The following is a 20,756-nucleotide window of genomic DNA, read 5'->3' on the forward strand; positions in this document are numbered from 1 at the left end:
GATTGGAGAAGATGGGTTAGGTTTGCTGGATTATTACCTGCACTATCAGGTATTTCTGAAACCAGTAGGAGAACACTCCAATATCCCAGGACATACTATACAAGATCTGAAAGTTGCTGTCTTATTACAAAAGAATTTCAGAAATAGACTGGAAAGAGAAGTTGCTGAATTGCAACTTACTACCAAACTTAAAACCATGGAGAGACCTGGTCTGAAGGGAGACATAGGATTCTTATCTCATTATACACGATAAAGCTATTTTAGCCATCTCACCCCTTGTTTTTGCCTGTAAGACCAATTGCAGGCGTTAACAGTCCTCAACAGGTTTACCACACCTATCAGCCAGTCACCCATTCCCACCCCCCTTCTGAGCAATACCCTTCCCCACCCTCCCACTATATATAAGGGCCTGGTGACTTCTGTTTGAGTGTACCTGAAGGAGTGTGCATGCACACGAAAGCTCATACCAATAATAAACTTGGTTTATTATTTGCGGCTACGGCAGACCAACACTGCTACCTACCGGTAACACGGCATTTCATCAGCAAAGTTCATTTCTGAAATATTGCCTTTCACTAGACTACGCAACAAGGAAACTGTCTTGCTAACACACACAGGTATTTTGGGGTGGGGGCGGAGAACACATAGCCCAAATATATCACATCAGGAACTGGCCACTGCCTGGATATTTCGGAGACATAAAACTGAAATCCCTCCTAGGCAGATGAAGGTGAAGAAATAAAAATCCTGAAACAGTGACCTATTAGCACTCTAGACACAGGCTGGAAAATCAATGCATTTTCTATACTGTTCTAATTTCTCTCTCAACCAAAGGTGTCATGGACTTTGAAGACACTCAAACACAGGATGCATGGGAGAAGCATGCTAAGAGGAAGGGACGCTTGGCAAATCCACACCGGGATTAACTCCCGCCTGGGAACCTATGTCCCCACTGTGGAAGGACATGTGGGTCCAGAATTGGCCTCCACAGTCACTTGCGGACTCATTGTTAAAACCGTGTTTATGGAAGACAATCTTACTCAGCTATGAGCGATTACCAAAGAAGGAGAATTTCTCTCTTGACTGCGTATTGAGGCTTATTATGCAGTATGTGTTTTTCAACAGCATTTGTTCATTAGAGCTGCGATCTGAGGGGCTATACCCTCATTGCAAAGATACGTCATTTACATCATACGTCAACAGAATACCAGTGAATGCATTTGTGTCTATTAAAAATATCAGATCAATTCACACCAGATTAACAAATTTTGGGGATGGGAGAAATATTAAAGCAACGCTATATACAAGTGATGAATACAATCTGCAACACAGCCACTAAAAGGAATAAAAATTCTAATGGAAGCAAATTCTAATTCTGAACACAATCATTGGCTTACTCTCTGTAGGAGTTATTTGATATGATTAAAGATCTTCCCACACGCCAACCCTTTCTGTTTCCCTTGTACAAGTTCATTTCAGTTTAGTAAGGGAGTCCTTGTCACATAAGTTATTTCTGAAGGCCAAACATTTCTAAGATTTCCTTGCTGTATGAGTTCTTTGGTGTCTAGTAAGGCTACTACTGAACCTGAAGCTTTTTCCACACTCCGAACATGTATACGGTTTCTCCCCTGTATGAGTTCTTTGATGCGACTTAAGGGAGCTACTCTGACTGAAGCTCTTCCCACACTCCAAACATTTATAAGGTTTCTCTCCTGTGTGCAATCTTTGATGCAAGGTAAGGCTGGCACTGTGACTGAAGCTCTTTCCGCACTCCAAACATGTATATTGTTTCTCCCCTGTATGAATTATTTCATGTGAGGAAAGGGAGTCAATGCGACTGAAGCTCTTGCCACATTCCCAGCATTTATAAGGTTTGTTGCCTCGATGAGTTTGTTGATGTCTAGTAAGGGCATTGCGGTAAGCAAAGCTCATTCCACATTCCAAACACGTATGCTGTTTCTCCCCTGTATGAGTTCGTTGATGCAAGGTAAGGGCACCAGTCCTACTGAAACTCTTTCCACACTCTGAACATGTATACGGTTTCTCCCCTGTATGAGTTCGTAGATGCGAGGTAAGGGCATCAGTCCTACTGAAACTCTTTCCACACTCTGAACATGTATACGGTTTCTCCCCTGTGTGAGATCTTTTATGCAAGGTAAGGGCACCACAGTGTCTGAAGCTCTTTCCACACTCTGAACATGTATACGGTTTCTCCCCTGTATGAGTTCGTAGATGCAAGGTAAGGGAACTAGTTTCACTGAAGCTCTTTCCACACTCCAAACATTTGTAAGGTTTCTCCCCTGTATGAGTTCGTTGATGCGACTTACGATAGCTACTGTTACTGAAGCTCTTTCCACACTCTGAACAAGTATACGGTTTCTCCCCTGTATGAGTTCTTTGATGCGAGGTAAGCTGACCACATCGACTGAAACTCTTTCCACACTCTGAACATGTATACGGTTTCTCCCCTGTATGAGTTCTTTGATGTGAGGTAAGCTGACCACATCGACTGAAACTCTTTCCACACTCTGAACATGTATACGGTTTCTCCCCTGTATGAGTTCTTTGATGCGAGGTAAGCTGACCACATCGACTGAAACTCTTTCCACACTCTGAACATGTATACGGTTTCTCCCCTGTATGAGTTCTTTGATGCGAGGTAAGCTGACCACATTGACTGAAGCTCCTTCCACACTCTGAACATGTATATGGTTTCTCCCCTGTATGAGTTCTTTGATGCGAGGTAAGCTGACCACATTGACTGAAGCTCCTTCCACACTCTGAACATGTATATGGTTTTTCCCCTGTATGAGTTCTTTGATGTAAAGTAAGAGCTGAGCGGCTACCCAATCTCTTTCCACACACTGTGCATTCATGCTTTTTCTCCTCTCTGGGAATTTGATTTTCACCACCCTGAGACATACAAGAGTCACCCTCCGGCTTCTGCTTTCGTCTCCCCTCTTGCCTGCTGCCTCCATCTTGACCCCCCAGCGTCCTTTGCTCCTCCTCCTCTTTGGATCCTTTTGGTGACACTTCTGAATGTTCCCCTTCTACCAGGATCCCTTCAACGTCTCCTGATGGAATAAAAAGGCAAACTGATGAAATGCTAAAGGAGCGTCTTCACCCCAAACATTCAGTCAGGACACAGAGATCCAGATCCCAGGACCTTGTGGCAGTTCCCTCACTGTGAGAAGGGAAGTTACAGGGAACAAGGCAGAGGGCCTTCTTGGTAGTGGTGCCCACCCTGTGGAACGCGCTCTTGTGAGATGTCAGATAAATAACTATACAACTATACAATCTTTAAAAGACATCTGAAGGCAGCCATGTAGAGGGAAGTTTTTAATATTTTATTATGCTTTTATATTTGTTATATTTGTTAGAAGCCAGCTAGAGAAGCCAGTCAGATTCGTGGGGTACAAATAATGAAAGTATTAGTATTGCATTAACATTGTCTTATTTATTGAGTTTATATACTGCCCTTCCCGGAGGACTCGGCATGGTTCACAGAAAAGATCACATCGTATATAATCAGAATAAAAACAACAGCCCCATAAAAACCAACCCCCCAAAAAAGAGCATACCCCTTCATGGATCACTGCCTTGACATGGCAAAGGGGCTTGAATAACTCAGAGAAGCTATGACCAATAATAATAATAATAATAATAATAATAATAATAATAATAATAATAATAATAATAAATTATTGATACTACAAAACACTTAATTGATGCTACAAAAAAAGCATAAAATACGGTATAAAGCTTAAATAACAATAAAATAAAAAATCAATTTAGGGGGAAAATCCATCTAATAAACATTAGATGATCACCCGAGCTAGCTGGCCAAATTAGTCCCACCTGGGCCAGCGAGGAGACCAGGGGAGAAGTAGCTGTGGGATCCCAGAGTGGGTAATCTTCACAAAAAAGGGAGGGGGAGGGAAGGAAGGAAGGAAGGAAGGAAGGAAGGAAGGAAGGAAGGGGAACAAAAGATCAGGCCAGGTTCAAACTGAAAGCCAGGTGGAATAGTTCTGTCTTACAGGCCCTGAGGAAGGAAGATGGACAGGTCATCTGAGAGTTTAGACAAAATGTGATCCACCTGGAGAAGAAACTGGCAACCCACTCCAGTATTTTGCCATGAAAGCTCCATGGACATAAAAAAGGAGAAGCTTTGAGAGGAAAGTGAGTTTCCAAGGCATGCTCTGATTCATGGGGTCACAGAGAGTCGGACACGACTAAGACGACTAAACAACAACAAAGGTGTATAAGGAAGGCTCCAGGTGAACTTCCCTGGGGAGAGCATTCCACAGACGGGGAGCCACTGCAAAGAAGGCCCTGTTCTCGTGTTGCCACCCTCTGGACCACTTGAGATCAGAAGGGGATCTCAGGGTCTGAGTAGGTTCATATGCAAAGAGGTGGCCCTTGAAGTATTGTGGTCCTGAGCCATTTAAGGCTTTATAGGTCAAAACCAGCACTTTGAATTGGGCCTGGAAACTATTTGGTAGCCAGTGCAGTCAGACCAGGATGGGGGTAATATGCTCAAACCGCCTTGCTCCAGTGAGCAGCCTGGCCGCTGAATTCTGCACTAGCTGAAGTTTCCAAACTGTCTTCAGAGGCAGACCTACGTATAACGCATATCTATATCTAACCTTGAAGTTCCCGGAGCATAGACAACGGTAGATAGGCTATCCCTGTCCAGAAAGGGGTGTAGCTGGGCCACCAGCCAAAGCTGATGGAAGGCACTACAGGCCATCTGAGCCTCGAGCGACAGCAAAGGATCCAGGAGAACCCCCAAGCGACGAACCTGCTCCTCCAGAGGAAGTGTAACCCCCTCAAGAGCAGGCGACCTCCCAGCCATCTGCTCTAGGGAACCACCCACTAACTGAGCCTCACTCTTATCTGGATCGAGCTTCAATTTGTTGGCTCTCATCCAGTCCATTACAAAGGCAAGACACTGGTCCAGCACTTCCACTGCCTCATCTTCAGATAGATAGGTGAAATAGAGCTGAGTGTCATCAGCATACTGCTGGCAACGTACTCCAAACCTCTGGATAACCCTTCCCAGCGATTTCATGTAGATGTTAAACAACAAGGGGGATTGGATTGGGCCCCATGGAACCCCACATTGAAGCTTCCATGGGGCTGAAAAGCATTGCCCAAGTAACACTCTCTGGGAACGACCATCCAAGTAGGACTGGAACCACCGCAAAGCAGGGCCACCCACCCCCAGTTCAGAGAGTCGCTCCAGAAGGATACCATGGTGGATGGTATTGAAAGCCCCTGAGAGGTGGAGAACAATGAACAGGGACACATTTCCCTTGTCTCTCTCTCGACAGAGGTCATCATAGAGGGCCACCAAAGCAGTTTCCGTGCCAAAAACAGGTCTAAACCCTGATTGAAATGGATCCAGAAAATGAGTTTCTTCCAAAAGCACCTGGATCTGGTCTGCGACCACTCGCTCCAGAACCTTGCCCAGGAAAGGGAGATCAACAACTGGCCGGTAGTTAGGCTTTCTGAATTCAGGGAAGGTTTCTTAAGGAGTGGTTTTACCTCTGCCTCCTTCAAACATGCAGGGACCACCCCCTCTTGTAAAGAGGCACTGATCATCTCCCTGGCCCAGCCTGCTGTTCCCTCCCTGTTGGTTTTTATCAGCCAAGAGGTGAAAGGGTCAAGAGTGCAAATGGTCACCCTGACTGATCCAAGCACCTTGTCCATATCCTCGAGCCTGACCAACTGGAAAAACTCATCCAACACAACAGGACTAGACTGTGCTCTGGACAACCCATGAGACTCATCTGCTGTAACAGCAGAGTCAAGGTCTTGGTGGATGCAAGCAATTTCATCTTCAAAATGCTCTGCGAACAAGTCACAGTGAGCTACTGCTGGTTCTACTCCTCCTTTGAGCCTGCCTGTAAAAGGCTCTGTACAGCTTGGGAAAGTTCCGCTGGACGACATAATGAAGATGCAATGGAGGCAGCAAACTATGCCTTCTTTTCTCCCTTCACTGCCACTATGTAGGCTTGATAATGAGCCCTTACCAGTGTTCGGTTGCATTCATTTGGATCTTTCCTCCACTTTCATTCAAGCAGTCTCCCAGCTTGTTTCCTCACCTAAGCTCTGGAGTATTCCAGGGGGCCAATTGGGCTCCACAAAGTGGGAGAGGGTGCTCAGGGGTATTAGTAGTAGTAGTAGTAGTAGTAGTAGTAGTAGTAGTAGTAGTATTAGCCTGTCTAAATAAAGCCTCAGCCACACTTGGAATTTTATTGTGGACTTGAAGTTGCTTGTTTCTCCTTTTTTTTAAAAAAACCTCTTCTGCCCAGAACTCATCTTGCAGAAACTGCTTACACAAATAATTTAAAATGTGTGTGTTGGGGGGGGGGTAATTGGTTCTTTTTGTTTCTGTTTTGATTATGTACTTTTATCCTGTGAACCGTCCTGAGGCCTGTGGGTATAAGGAGGTATGTAAATTTAACAAATTATAGTAAAATCAGGCCAGATTAAAATTATTACAAGTTCCAGGGGGAAGCCCCTGAAGAAGGTTTCCCAATGCTTAAGGGTTTGCCTTGACCCCAAGCCCTATGGGGAGCCCAAGGAAGGTCCCCCACCTGCAGGGAGGAGAATAGGAGAAGGATCCTCCCTTCCATTGGGAAAAGATGTCCTACCCCCCTAAAAAGGGGGGGGAAGACCTATAAATGCATTATTTTAGCGGATTTATATACAGAATGTATTAATTATGGCAAATGTAAATATTTGGGGAAATACCCTTTGCAAAAGCGCGTGAATTAGGCGAGATCTTCACCAAAATGCTGACCAATTTTCAAGAGGTCTTTAAAAATGTGAAAATCTGTTTGTTTTTTTTATAAATATTTATTAAGGTTTTTTAATAAGAAAATACAATAATAATGAACATTATTGCTTTGTTTTAACAAAGTTTCATAATATTCTTGAGCTTCCTCACGTCTCCCGCTCCCATTTGCATCTTTAATAATTTTTGTCAAGCAAATTATCATCTTATTTCCAAATCTATGACCACATGCTTAAATATCAATTCTTAATCTATTTTAATGATGGCCAATTATTTATAACCAAGCATCCTTCTTAACATTCCACTAAATCACAATATTTCTGCAGGTAGGTCTTGAATTTCTTCCAATCTTCTTCAATCCTTTCTTCTCCCAGGTTTCGGATTCTGCCAGTCATCTCCGCCAATTGCATATAGTCCATCAGTTGCATCTGCCATTCTTCCAGTGTGGGTAGATCTTGAGTTTTCCAGTTCTTAGCAAGTAGTATCCTTGCTGCTGTTGTTGCATACATGAAAAATGTTCTATCTTTCTTTAGCACCTTCTGGTCTACAATGCCCAGAAGAAAGGCCTCTGGTTTCTTGGTAAAGGTATACTTAAACACCTTTTTCAACTCGTTATATATCATTTCCCAGAAGGCCTTCACTTTAGGGCAAGTCCACCAGAGGTGAAAGAATGTTCCTTCATTTTCTTTACATTTCCAACATTTGTTATCAGACGAATGGTATATTTTGGCAAGTTTAACTGGGGTCATGTACCATCTGTATATCATTTTCATTACATTTTATTTCAAAGCATTACATGCAGTGAAATTCAACCCAGTGGTCCACAACCTTTCCCAGTCCTCAAACATAATGTTATGCCCAATGTCCTGTGCCCATTTTATCATAGCCGACTTAACCATTTCATCTTGCGTATTCCATTTCAGCAGCAAATTATACATTCTTGAAAGTACCTTAGTCTTAGGTTCTAACAGCTCTGTCTCCAACTTCGATTTCTCCACCTGGAATCCTAGCTTTTTATCACTTTTAAAAATTTCCTTAATCTGAGCGTAATGTAACCAGTCTCGCACTTTATCCTTCATTTTCTCCATACTCTGCAATTTCCAGTTGTCCCCATCTTTTTCTAACAATTCCCAATATTTCGGCCAGTAGGCTTCCATATTGGGTCTTTTCCAAGCCTTAGCTTCCAAGGGTGAAAGCCACCTCGGAGTTTTATTTTCTAATAAGTCTTTGTATTTTGTCCAGACATTAAACACTGCTTTTCTGACAATATGGTTCTTAAAGGCCTTGTTTATCTTAACTTTGTCATACCACAAATATGCGTGCCACCCAAAAGCATTGTTAAAACCTTCCAAATCTAGCACGTCAGTGTCTTCAAGAAGTAGCCAATCTTTCAGCCAGCAGAAAGCTGCGGCTTCATAATACAGCCTTAAGTCTGGCAGGGCAAAGCCCCCTCTTTCCTTTGCGTCTGTTAGTATCTTAAACTTAATTCGGGGCTTTTTGCCCTGCCAGACAAATTTAGAAATATCTCTCTGCCACCTCCGAAAGCACTCCGTTTTGTCCACAATTTGCAATGTTTGAAACAAAAACAACATCTTTGGCAACACATTCATCTTAATGGCAGCAATTCGGCCTAACAAAGAAAGTTTCAATTTTGCCCAACTTTCCAAGTCTCTCTTAATTTCAGACCAGCATTTTTCATAATTATCCTTAAATAGACTCAGATTCTTAGCTGTTATATTAACCCCTAGGTACTTTACCTTTTTCACCAATGATAATTCTGTTTCTCTCTGAAACCGTTCTGACTCTGCATCTGTCATATTTTTCCCTAACACCTTCGTTTTTTGTTTATTTAGCTTAAATCCTGCGACCTGTCCAAAATCATGTATCAGTTGTAAAACTCTTTTCGTACTAGATTCTGGCTCCTGCAATGTCAAAACTAGTTCATCTGCAAAAGCTTTAAGTTTATATTGTTTCGCTCCGACCTCAATCCCCTGCACCAGCCGGTCACCTCTAATCAAGTTCAGGAGCACCTCCAGGACTGAAATAAATAACAGAGGGGAAATCGGGCAGCCTTGTCGTGTTCCTTTTTCAATTTTAAATTCTTCCGTTACCACATTGTTAACTATCAATTTGGCTTTTTGCTCTGAATATATTGCGTCAATCCCATTTTGAAAACCCCGCCCTGCTCCCATTTCTTTTAAATTTCCCTTCATAAATTTCCAAGAAATGTTGTCAAAGGCCTTCTCCGCGTCTATGAAAATCAAAACTGCTTTAGTGTTTATATTTGTTTGCAAAAGTTCCAAAATGTCTATAATGTTCCTTGTATTTGCAAACATATGTCTTCCTGGGAGAAAGCCTGCCTGATCCTTATGAATCACCTCATTCAAAGCTCTTTTAAGTCTGCTTGCCAAAACATCAGCAAATATTTTGTAATCCACATTTAAAAGGGAGATGGGGCGGTAGTTCTTCAGTTGTGTCTTTTCAGTTTCTGATTTTGGTATCAACGTGATGAAAGCTTCCTTCCACGATTCCGGCGCCTTCTTTCCCTCCAAAATTTCATTGCTGACCTCCATCAAAGGTTGAATCAAATAGTCACTCATTGTCTTATAATACTTGGAGGTCAGGCCGTCTGGTCCTGGAGATTTGCCCAGCTTCATGTTCTGAATGGCTTGTTCAATTTCTTGTCGTGTTATTTGACTATTCAGGAGTAGTCTATTTTCTTGTGTAAATTTTTTAAGACTATGTTTTTTCAAAAATTGTTCAATCTCAACTTCATTTTGCGGCCCTTGAGTGTACAGTTTCTTGAAATATTTCTGGAAGGATTTTCTAATTTCCACAGGGTTCTGAATATTTCTTCCTTCAATTTCTAAATTTGTTACTATATTCAACTTTTGTCTCTTCTTCAACTGCCAAGCCAGCAGTTTCCCACATTTATTTGCCGATTCAAATGTTTTTTGTTTCATTAGCTTGATCTTCCATTCTATTTCCTGGTTTATCAATTTGGAATATTGTGCCTGATAAAGCTTAATTTCTCTCAGAATCGGCTGCGACTTCGGATTGGCTCTTAACTTCTCTAATTCTCTTATTTTCTCCAAAATTTTATCTTTCTTTTCATTTTGTTTCTTTTTCTTAATGACATTCTGTTGTATTAAGAACCCTCTCATCACAGCTTTACTTGCGTCCCAAATTGTTCTTTTTTCCACCGTTGTATTCAAATTAATTTCAAAATAGTCCTTCAAAGCTTTTTGGGCCTTTTTGATAATCTCCTGATCTCTAAATAAGTTGTCATTCATCTTCCATCGAAAGGAGCCGGTTGGGAGCAGTGTCAAATCCATTTTCAAAGCGTTATGGTCGGAGCAGGTCTTTGGGCAGATTTCCACTTTCCTAACCTTAGGTGCCAGACCTCTAGTACAGTGGTGCCCCGCAAGACGAATGCCTCGCAAGACGAAAAACCCGCAAGACGACAGGGTTTTTCGGGTTTTGCGACGCTTCGCTAGACGATTTTCCCTATGGGCTTGCATCGCAAGACGAAAGCCCATAGGGAAATCTCGGGGACCTTTTTTTAAATGCTGGCGGTGGGGAGCAAAGCCTTTTTCCCCCCTCCGGACTTCAGAAGAGGTCCAGGAAGGCCGGCGGGGGCGAAAGGCTTTGCTCCCCACCGCCAGCATTTTAAAAGCGGTCCGGGATAGCAGGGAAGCGCTTCCCGCTATCCCGGACGGCTTTTGAAGGCAGGCAGGGGGGGCAAAGACTTTTGCCCCCCCGCCCGCCTTGGAAAGAGGTCCTGGACCTCTTCCCAAGGCGGGCGGGGGGCAAAAGTCTTTGCCCCCCCTGCCTGCCTAACCGGGGGCTTTTAAATCGCCCCGGGACTGTCCGGGGCGATTTAAAAGCCCCCGGACGGCTTTTGAAGCCTCCCCCCGCCGCCCGGCATCGGGGCATCGTCCCGATGCCGGGCGGCGGGGCAGGAACGCCTCCCCCCGCCGCCCGGCTTCGGGGCATCGTCCCGATGCCGGGCGGCCGGGCAGGAACGCCTCCCCCCGCCGCCCGGCTTCGGGGCATCGTCCCGATGCCGGGCGACGGGGCGAGAAAGCCTCCCCCCGCCGCCTGGCGTCGGAACCATGTCCCGATGCCGGGCGGCGGGGCGGGAAAGCCTCCCCCCGCCGCCCGGCTTCGGGGCATCGTCCCGATGCCGGGCGGCCGGGCAGGAACGCCTCCCCCCGCCGCCCGGCTTCGGGGCATCGTCCCGATGCCGGGCGGCGGGGCGGGAAAGCCTCCCCCCGCCGCCCGGCTTCGGGGCATCGTCCCGATGCCGGGCGACGGGGCGAGAAAGCCTCCCCCCGCCGCCTGGCATCGGAACCATGTCCCGTTGCCGGGCGACGGGGCGAGAAAGCCTCCCCCCGCCGCCTGGCATCGGAACCATGTCCCGAAGCCGGGCGGCGGGGCGGGAAAGCCTCCCTCCGCCGCCTGGCATCGGAACCATGTCCCGATGCCGGGCGACGGGGCGAGAAAGCCTCCCCCCGCCGCCTGGCATCGGAACCATGTCCCGAAGCCGGGCGGCGCGGCGGGAAAGCCTCCCCCCGCCGCCTGGCATCGGAACCATGTCCCGAAGCCGGGCGGCGGGGCGGGAAAACCTCCCCCCGCCGCCCGGCTTCGGGGCATCGTCCCGATGCCGGGCGGCCGGGCAGGAACGCCTCCCCCCGCCGCCCGGCTTCGGGGCATCGTCCCGATGCCGGGCGACGGGGCGAGAAAGCCTCCCCCCGCCGCCCGGCATCGGAACGATATCCCGAAGCCCGGCGGTGGGGCGGGAAAGCCTGGGCGCGCTTGCAACTCTCCGCAAGGAGCGCGCTGCTTGCGGAGAGGTCCGCGCCTGTCCTGGACCTTTTCTGAAGGCAGGCGGGGGGGGGCAAAAGTCTTTGTCCCCCCTGCCTGCCTTCCCAGGGGCTTTTAAATCGCCCCGGACAGCGGAGAAGTCCTCCGCTGTCCCGGGCGATTTTAAAATGCCGCCTGCCAGAAGAGGTCGGGGGAAGGCGGTTTCCATAGGAACGCATTAATTGATTTTCAATGCATTCCTATGGAAAACCGTGCATCGCAAGACGAAAAACTCGCAAGACGAAGAGACTTGCGGAACGAATTAATTTCGTCTTGCGAGGCACCACTGTAATCCATATTTGGTCGATTCTTGTCCAAGTCAGGTGGGCTTCAGAGAAGAATGTTCCTTCCTTTCCCAAGGGGTTTCTCGTTCTCCAAATGTCAATCCAGTCCATATTGTCTGTCATTTCGAAAAAGGTCTTAGGTAGTCTGCCATCTTTGGTAACCTTTTGACCTTGCGACTTATCCATGTTAGTTGATACAATCCCGTTCATATCTCCCATCAAAATGATGTTATCAAAGTCCAGATACTCCAGCATGCTCTCATGCAACTTCTTGTAGAATTCCGATTTCCCTTCATTTGGTGCATAAATTCCTAATAACATAATTTTTTCTCCTTGATATTGTATTTCAACTGCCAAAATTATGCCGTGTTCATCTTTGAATAATAATTTAGGTGAAAGGCTCTCCTTTGCATATATCACCACCCCTCTCTTCTTTACTTTGTCTGAAGATATAAATTCCTGGCCAAGTCTTTTATTTACCAAAACTTTTCTATGGAGCCTAGTCACATGTGTTTCTTGCAAGCAAATAATGTCCAATTGTTCCTTTTTTAATATATGAAAGATTCTCTTCCTTTTCTCGGGAATGTTGCAGCCATTTATGTTCCAGCTCAGAAGTTGCAGAGACATCCTGTAGATATCTGGTTATTTTTCAGGGGGTGGTACTTTGTCCTCCGGGGGTGCCGGTTCCCTTGGTGCTCCAGGCTCCGGCAATGATCCAAGTCCTTTATGAAGGTCTTCTCCGTTCTGGTTCAGGAATTTGTCTCTGTCTTCCAATGTTCTGATTTTGATCTTCCTCCCTCTGAAAGTAAACGATAATCCTTGGGGAAATTCCCACCTAAAGATAATTGAGTTGCTCCTCAATAATTTTGCTAGTTCCGCGTATTCTGATCTCAAATCCAACAGCTGTCTAGGGATATCCTTATAAAATTCAATTCTTTTGTCCAAAATGTCCAATGGAGTTTTGTAGTGTAGGCCCAGGATTCTGTCCCTTTCCTCCTTTGATCTCACTGTAATCAAACAATCTCTGGGCTTGTCTTTTCTTGTCAATCTTCCCAGCCTGAAGGCTGATGTAATCTTAAAGTCTTTTTCTTCAAGTTTCCACTGCACAGAAAATATTTTAGTCAGGAACTCAGCCAATTTATCTTCTTCCACCTCGGGTACAGATCTTATCCTTAAATTGGTCTCCCTATTTTTCAATTCAATCATCGAGAGGTAGGTCTGGTGTTCACCTACTTGTTTGTTGAGTGGTCTTACCTCTTTTTCCAACTGTCCTAATCTTTGGTTGGTGTCTTCAGCCAATTTCCTATTTTCCCCTGAAGCCTCCTCCAATTTTGCGATCGATTGAGTGTTCTGTGCCACTTGTCCAGTTATTCTATTTAGACATTCTGTGTTCTGATCTATTTTCGCAGTTTGCTCATCAGCCTTTTTGTCCAAAGATTCCACTCTCTTGTCCAGAGATTCCAATTTTTCATAGATTTTTTCTAAAATGGAAGAAGCTGATCCTGAGGCCATATCCTCCAGTTGTAAATCCTCTGTCTCTCCACCCCCTGCCTGTGGCAAGGAGGCAGCTTCTTCCTGTGAAAGAGGCACAGACGATCTACGTTGCTGTAAAGTTGAGGCTAGAGTTGTTTGTCTCGTTCTTGGTCTTTGTTCTTTTTGCTCTTTTTCCTTAGTCTCTTTTTTCTTTGCGCCACTCATTCCAAACTTATCTAATAGTCAAGGTCAGGCTGAGTTGTTCCCATGAGAAAAAGACGGCCCAGGTGCAGCACTTCGCCAGCAGGCCGAGAAATAGAAAGTAAAACAATTTCCCTGTTGTTAAGTCAAAAAACCCCTAGGGGGAGCCTAAAATGTCTTTCAGAAGGAGATACCACAAAATACGAGTTAAAGTCCCAAAAACCTTCAAATGTTAAATCTTTAGCAGAGTTGGTGTTATAAAACCACAATGTCTCAGAACAGTGCTTACTGGTACTTCAGTTGATGTTATAAAGTAACCAAGTCCAAACCTCTCAAATTTTCCCAATTTATGTATCAAAATACTTGGGTCTGCAAGCTGATTGCTACTGTTGCCAGGCAGTTCCAGCCCTGGTTTCCTTCTTAAAATTGTAACTTCAGCAGAAGAAAGTTTCAAAGTCCATGCTAACACATAAATCCAATGCTTAAGCTCCTTTTCTGACTTTAAATACAGCTCAATAGATGCTCAGATCCAAACAGTAAAAGAGTTATTTACAGCCTCCACTCCTCCAGCTCTTTGCGTTCAAGTTCAATGGCAGCGGAAGACGGACTTCCTTTTCCTTTTTGTCCTCCGCTTTCCGCCAAATTCAATAGCTTTGGTCTCAAATTGGTCTCCAATTGATTAAAAGTCTCTGTTACTCACGGGTTGTTGTGTTTTAAGTGCCAGATCCAGGAAGAAAGGTCGGCGCTCACCGGCAACGGCTTCGCGGCTTCTCTCCGCCGATTGCGGAACGACCCTCAGCGCCGCTGCCTCCTCCGCGATCCGGAGCCCCTTACGGGGTCCCTTCAACGTTTCGGGGGCAGCTTCTGGCGCCCGCCGGGTCCCAAGGCTGCAGGCTTCTGCCGCCTGCAGTTTTCCGATGTGGGTCTCCGCTTCGCCGTAGCGGACGACCCGTTTTCGGCCGGAGCTCCCTTCCCGGTTAGGAAAGGGCAGCCATTACCCTTCGCGCCGCCTCCGGAAGTCCCCCCCAAAAAATATGTGAAAATCTGGATAAACTGACGGCGAGAAAAAGGAGATGCAGAAAAAAAACTTAAATTGAAACGGTTTGCCTAATGGGTGTTTTTTTTTAATCCCTCCCCACAACTCCCTCCAGCAGCACCCCCACTCCACACCCCCCCCCCAGTTATAATATATAACAATATGACCCACCTCCAGCACCTCCGCGAGGAAGGACAGCCGCCGCCATGTTCGGCATCCTCCCCCCCCCCCGCCCAAGCGGGACAGGAAGCGGAAGCTGCTATTCTCCCGGCAGCCTTTTCCCCTCTGCTCTAGGAATCTCAGCTCTGTCGTCGCTGCTCTTAACCGTTTCGGAGCCGAGCGGCAGGAGCCTCTGGGCTTCTCCGGGCAAAGAGCGAGGAGAGGCGCTGGTCTCGCCTCCGGAAAGCCCCGCTGGATCAGCTGCACGGGCGCCCCCAAAAGTTTTCTAAACTAATTTTTTAAAATTATTTTCAATTTTCAAATTAACATTTTTGCTTTTGGTACAATCCATATCCAATCCAAATTTGAAATAATTGACTTCCCCCCGCCCCCGTTTCTAGCCCCCCCTTTATTCTCCTTGCATATAATTACTATATATTTCCTTAATTTATTTCAACCTTTGTTCCCCCTCCTAATTCTATTCTTAGTTCATAAATGTTACATCAAACCTGCTAATGTTTTCACGTTTTTACAGTGTTCTTTAAAATAGTCTATAAAGTTCCCCCATTCTAGATTGAAATTTTTTCTCATTAGATCTGTTCACAGAAAGTTTAGCCATTTCGGCAGAGTCAGTCATCTTAGTTATCCATTCTTCTTTCGTTGGGACCTTTTCTTCTTTCCACATCTGGGCTAGTAGCATCTGGCCGCTGTAGTCGCATAAACAGTCAATTCTCCTCCTATTGCACTTAGTAAAAAAGACTTTTTTTTAACAAACATAATTTTAAACTTTTTAAAAAGTTCATTGTATATCATTTCCCAGAAGCCCTTTACTTTTTTACATGTCCACCACATGTGGGAGGGAAAAAGTACCTTCCCCTTATCCTTACATTTCCAGTATAGAGGTATTTTTTATATATTTTAGCAAACTTTACTGGAGTCAAATACCATCATCTTCACATAATTTTCTTTTAATGAACTACATGCCGTGAATTTTAGAATCTCTTTCCACAGCTCTTCCCATGATTCAAGTAGTATTTTATAATCTGTATCTTTTGTCCATTGTATCATTACAGCTTTAACCTCTTCATCTTTCGTCTCCCATTCCAACTGTAGTTTGTTCTTGGTAACAATTTCTCATTATTTTCTAATAATTCCCTTTCAAACTTTAAGAATTCCTTCCCATAGCCCTTCCCTTTGTCACCTCTGAATATGTCATTTAATTGGTAATATTGTAACCAATCTGTTAACAGAGCTTTTATATCCTCATATTCTTTCATCTTTAATTTGTAGTCTACTTCTGTTAGCAGAACTTTCTTTGTTGCCCAATTTCCATTCATGTTTACCTTTTTTAAAGATATGGCTTCCAATGGAGAATGCCACAAAGGTGTCTTGTTCTCTAATAAATACTTATATTTGTCCCATACTTGGTAAATTGATTTCCCTATAATGTGGTTCAGAAATCCCTTGTGTACCTTTGTTTTCTCATACCATAAGTAAGCATGCCAACCAAACCTATTATGTCCTTCCAACTGTATCCCTTCTCGCAGCCAACAGAGACAGGACACTTCATAATATAACTTTAAAGCCAGCAGGGAGAATCCACGTCTTTGTTTTAAACATGTTAATAATTTATATTTTATTCTAGGTCCCGTCCCCCCTATCAGATAAATTTAAAAATATCCTTTTTCCATTGCTTAAAGTGTTCCACTCCTCTGACCATAGGTATTGATTGGAATAAAAACAAGAGTCTTGTGATGACATTCATTTTTATCACAGAGACACTTCCCCACAATGATAATGTCAGAGCTGCCCTTAGGTCCCAGCTCACAGAGGACCAACGCCAGGCTGTGGTTATGTACAAAAGTCTTTATTGGAGTTCAGTTTCCATTTCAAAGCCGCAGCGCGCAGCTCTACGTCTTAAACCCTAGACCGGCGAAGTCCCGTCTGAGTCTCCTCCCTTCTGACACCAGTTTAAGATCCTAGCCCTGCTCCACCTTTTCCGCTGCTCTCTCCTCCTCTGGGTCCTCCTGCCCGCTGGGGCATTCACCTTTCTGGACTCTTCCGACGCTGAGTCGCTTAGCTCCTCCCCCTGCCTCCGGCGTGCTTTAGGACCCGGTTCCCAATCCTCATTCTCTGCTGTCCCGCGCTCCTGTACATTTGAACTTGCCTCACGTGCCAACCCAGTGACCTTCCTCCTAACCGTTACACTACTTCTGTCACTGCTTCCCTCTTCCGGGATACTGGCCGGATCTGACCTCCCCTCCGTTGTCCGACTCTCCGATGGAGGCGTGGTCAGCCCTGCCTCGTCTTCTCTCCCTGGTGGGGAATGCACTGGCCCCGATACTTGGGACTCTTCCCCCCCACTATGCTCTGGTGGGGAAGCTGGTCCTGATTTCCAACTACTGCTCTGGGAGTCCCTGCTGCCCCCTTGCTCCTGGGGCGTTCCCCTTGGGAACCCCCTACCCCTGGCCACTGGCGCCCCCTTCTGTGAATCTTCCGATTCGCTAGAGAGGCTCATGGAATCTCTCGGGCCACTGTCATCTTCTCCTACGCTCCCCTCGGATTCTTCCCCTTCGCTCTCCATCTCCTCTCTTCCCTGTGCCTCTGCTCCTGAGCCCCTGACAGATAAGTTTATCTTTCCCCATATCTCCATATCCCTTTTAACTTCATTGCAGACCTTCAAATAGTTCTATTTAAAAATATTTACATTTCTAGTTGTTAACCACAGCCCTAGATATTTCACTTTATTTTCTGTCACCAGGTCTGTTTTTGACTTAAATTCATTTTTCGTTTGTTCTGACATATTCTTCAGTAATACTTTTGTATTTATTCAACTTGAAACCTGCTACTTGCCCAAAATTATCATTTCCCCCTTAGCACCCTTGGAATATCTTCCAGGGGTTCTTCCACAGTCCGCAAATGCTTTCAATTTATATGATTTGCACGCTGCTGTAATTCCTTTTATGTTTTCATCCATCCTTATGCTCCTTACATTTTCTAAACTAAACTGCCCAGCTTTCCACCAAGGAGGTCAAGGTGGCTGACGTTGGTCTCCCACCCACACCTCTTTCATTTTATCCTCACAACACCCTTGTGAGGTAGGTTAGGGGGGGAGAGACTGTGAATTGCCCATTATCACCCAGTGAGGGAGGATTTGAACCCTGGTCCCCCTGGGCCTCAACCAATATTCTAACCACTGCACTGTACTGCCTGTCTCAGCACCTGCAATGAATGTGCTCCCCACATCAGATATCCTGATTGGGCCCTTCCTAGCAGAACTGGCCTAGTTTGCTTTTATGGGTTTTTGTGTGTGCTTTTTCTCAGAATCATAAGAATTGGAAGGGACCCCCAAGGGTCATCTAGCTCAACCCTCTGCACTGCAGGAACCACAGCAAAAAAATCCCTGATGGAAGCCCATCCAACCTCTGTTTAAATGCCTCCAACAAAGGACAGCCCATCACCTTCCAAGGGTTCAAGTGTCAAACAGCATTTGCCATCAGAAAGTTCTTCGTTGAGATCTCCTATCTCCTAATTTGAGTCCACTGATTTGGGTTCAACCCTTTGGAGCAGCAGAAAACAAGCTTGCATCATCTTCCTAGGACTAAGTAAAGGATTCTCAAACCTCCTTTCTCTCTACTGCTCCAATAATCTAATTTTGGAGGTGTTTACTGGGGTGGGTGGGGATGTCCATGGAGGCGCAGGTCAATTCTGTGTCCAGGGCAGCTGTTTATCAGCTCCATCTGGTATGCAGGCTGAGACCCTACCTGCCCGCGGACTGTCTTGCCAGAGTGGTGCATGCTCTGGTTATCTCCCGCTTGGACTACTGCAATGCACTCTACGTGGGGCTACCTTTGAAGGTGACTCGGAAACTACAACTAATCCAGAATGCGGCAGCTAGACTGGTGACTGGGGGCGGCCGCCGAGACCACATAACACCGGTCTTGAAAGACCTACATTGGCTCCCAGTACGTTTCCAAGCACAATTGAAAGTGCTGGTGTTGACCTTTAAAGCCCTAAACAACCTCGGCCCAGTATACGTGAAGGAGCGTCTCCACCTGCATCGTTCTGCCTGGAGACTGTGTGTTGGAATTCTAGCCCGTCTTGAGGTATGTGCCTATCTGTTCAGGCACCGGCTGAATTCCTTAGACCTCCCTCCGGCGACTCCCGGCAGGAATAAACATACTCGAGGTCCGTTCCGGCGATTTTCCTCAGGCTGTGAGGAAAACACACCAACTGCTCCTCTCTCCCCTTTGGTGTCCCCAGGGAGGGGAAAGAAGCAGACAGAAATCTATTTACATCTTTTATTCCTGTCTTTTACTTCAGTACAGAGAAAACATGTCTGCACTCATCAGCAGTTAGAATAAACTCCACCCATGTACTTCCAGCACAGGTCATATGACAAACCCACTGAGCTAACATCCGGTGCTCAGTACAGAATGGACTGCCCCTTTGTTCCCATGGCAACAGTCACAAACTTCCTGTTTGGCTTTCCAGCCACAAGCAGCAGTCTTGGCTGCTATAGCCTTTGCTTGCTGCCGCATTGCTGCTTTAGAATAACATACTCCCCCTAAAGTATCAATGCGTGCTGCGAGCAAAGCGTCATCCAGAGAAGAAAACAAACAGTTGTTATACTTATAACATTCCCCTGTTGTTTCAGTTCCACCCTTGGAACTACCCGCCACTGGTTTTACCAATGTACCTCTCTGGTTGTGTGACTTCCAAGGAATGAGTGCTTCTGCATTACCTTGGTTAGCAACTCTCTGTTGTGCCTTTGTCTCTGACTCAGACACAGCTTCAATTTGACCTTGGTCGTTTACAACAGCAACAGCTAAGTTAGCAAACTCTTGTGAATACCTCTTGGGTGGTACACCCTTCGTTGCTCTCTCAGACCTACGTAAGAGGTGCTGCTCTTCTTTGCTTTCTGGTTCAGCCTTTGGACTCTCTGGAGAACCAGTACTAAGCTTAATCAGTGGTTCATCCTCCTCTTCTGAGGGTCTAGTCATTATGTGAGATTTCCTCTCAATGACTGTGACAACTGAGCTGTCTGAGCTATCGCTGTCATCATCAGTACTACTGAACTCAATAAGATCAAACTCATCATCATCATCATCAGAATCATCATCACCTGTGGGAAATGTGTGAACAATCACTCTCTCCTGTTCAGGAGCACTCTCTAGAAATTTTGTGAGAATCACCTGACCAGATTCAGACAAAATTACTCTGTAGAGACCCTTTTCATAACCCACAAAAATGCCTCTGGCATTCTTTACTCCACCTGGAGCTTCTGTCCTCACATGAGACCCAAAAACCTTGAAATGGGCAACAGAAGGTTTTCTGTGGAACAGTTTCTCAAAAGGAGAACTTCCCAACTCTTTTGAAAACTTTCTCAACCACGTGTAACAGAATGACATTAGCGACTCAGCCCAGTACTCATGTGGCAGATGTGAACTTAGCAATTGCGCATGCATTCCCTTTTGCAATTCTTTGTTCACCCTAACACAAACACATTTGTTCCAAGCTTCTTCGGAACTAGCAGTTTTGTGTCTTATCCCTTTCTTCTTCAGGAACCTCTGGAACTCCTGTAAGAGAAAAATTGGCTTCTCATCTGTGCAAAGACAATCTATGTCAGCATCATGCATATTTTTAACCTTGTCACAAAATTCTTTAAACCTTTCTAAGGCTTCTTTCGGTCTTTCCAAAAGATAAATCCAGACAAAACCTGTAAAAGAATCAACACATATTAGGTAATACTTTGCATTGCCTCTAGATGGTGCTAAAGGACCAATCACATCAGCATACACCCGTTGAAATGCCTTGTCAACCCTCGAGGTGACCTGCTTGGCGTTCTTCTTGGCTACACCTGTAAAAGAGATCATGTTAGAATTACTAGAATTACATTTCATGTAATCACTTTGATCAAAAGTCAACAAATACA

At 45.4% G+C, this 20,756-nt stretch overlaps 4 protein-coding genes across 7 annotated transcripts in view; 2 read left to right on the top strand and 2 right to left on the bottom strand.

Moving 5' to 3' along the window:
* The window catches only part of LOC309364388 (uncharacterized protein), a 128,158-nt gene that overhangs the window by 82,902 nt on the left and 24,500 nt on the right, over window positions 1-20,756 (bottom strand). The gene's annotated exons all lie outside the window — the stretch shown is intronic.
* LOC309364936 (uncharacterized protein) overlaps window positions 1-20,756 on the top strand; it is a gene marked incomplete at its 5' end in the record, with an annotated part of 136,404 nt that overhangs the window by 67,817 nt on the left and 47,831 nt on the right. The window lies entirely within an intron of this gene.
* Window positions 1-20,756, top strand: part of LOC309364802 (uncharacterized protein) — a 145,143-nt gene that overhangs the window by 56,510 nt on the left and 67,877 nt on the right. The window lies entirely within an intron of this gene.
* On the bottom strand, window positions 1,091-14,881 carry LOC309364752 (uncharacterized protein). Of its 2 annotated transcripts, none has more exons than XM_081902615.1 (2): window positions 14,834-14,881; window positions 1,091-3,074 (listed from the first exon to the last, which is right to left on the bottom strand). In XM_081902615.1, exons 1-2 carry the CDS (start codon window positions 14,877-14,879, stop codon window positions 1,531-1,533), a joined length of 1,590 nt encoding a protein of 529 aa, XP_081758741.1. In that variant the 5' UTR covers window positions 14,880-14,881; the 3' UTR covers window positions 1,091-1,530. The 2 variants fall into 2 exon arrangements, with proteins under 2 accessions (XP_081758741.1, XP_081758742.1); XM_081902616.1 differs by having other exon boundaries at window positions 1,091-3,071; window positions 14,834-14,873.

The sequence above is a fragment of the Podarcis melisellensis genome (genome assembly GCF_964234715.1).
Source record: "Podarcis melisellensis genome assembly, chromosome: 2".
NCBI classification, from domain to species: domain Eukaryota; kingdom Metazoa; phylum Chordata; class Lepidosauria; order Squamata; family Lacertidae; genus Podarcis; species Podarcis melisellensis.

What these genes read in the sequence shown, in the direction of transcription:
- LOC309364752 (XM_081902615.1), bottom strand. Translation starts at nt 14,879, where the DNA reads ATGCCGAACATGGCGGCGGCTGTCCTTCCTCGCGGAGGTGCTGGAG. An exon ending in TCCTCGCGGAGGTGCTGGAG is followed by an intron (nt 3,075 to 14,833) that starts GTGGGTCATATT and finishes TTATTCCATCAG; the next exon opens with GAGACGTTGAAGGGATCCTG.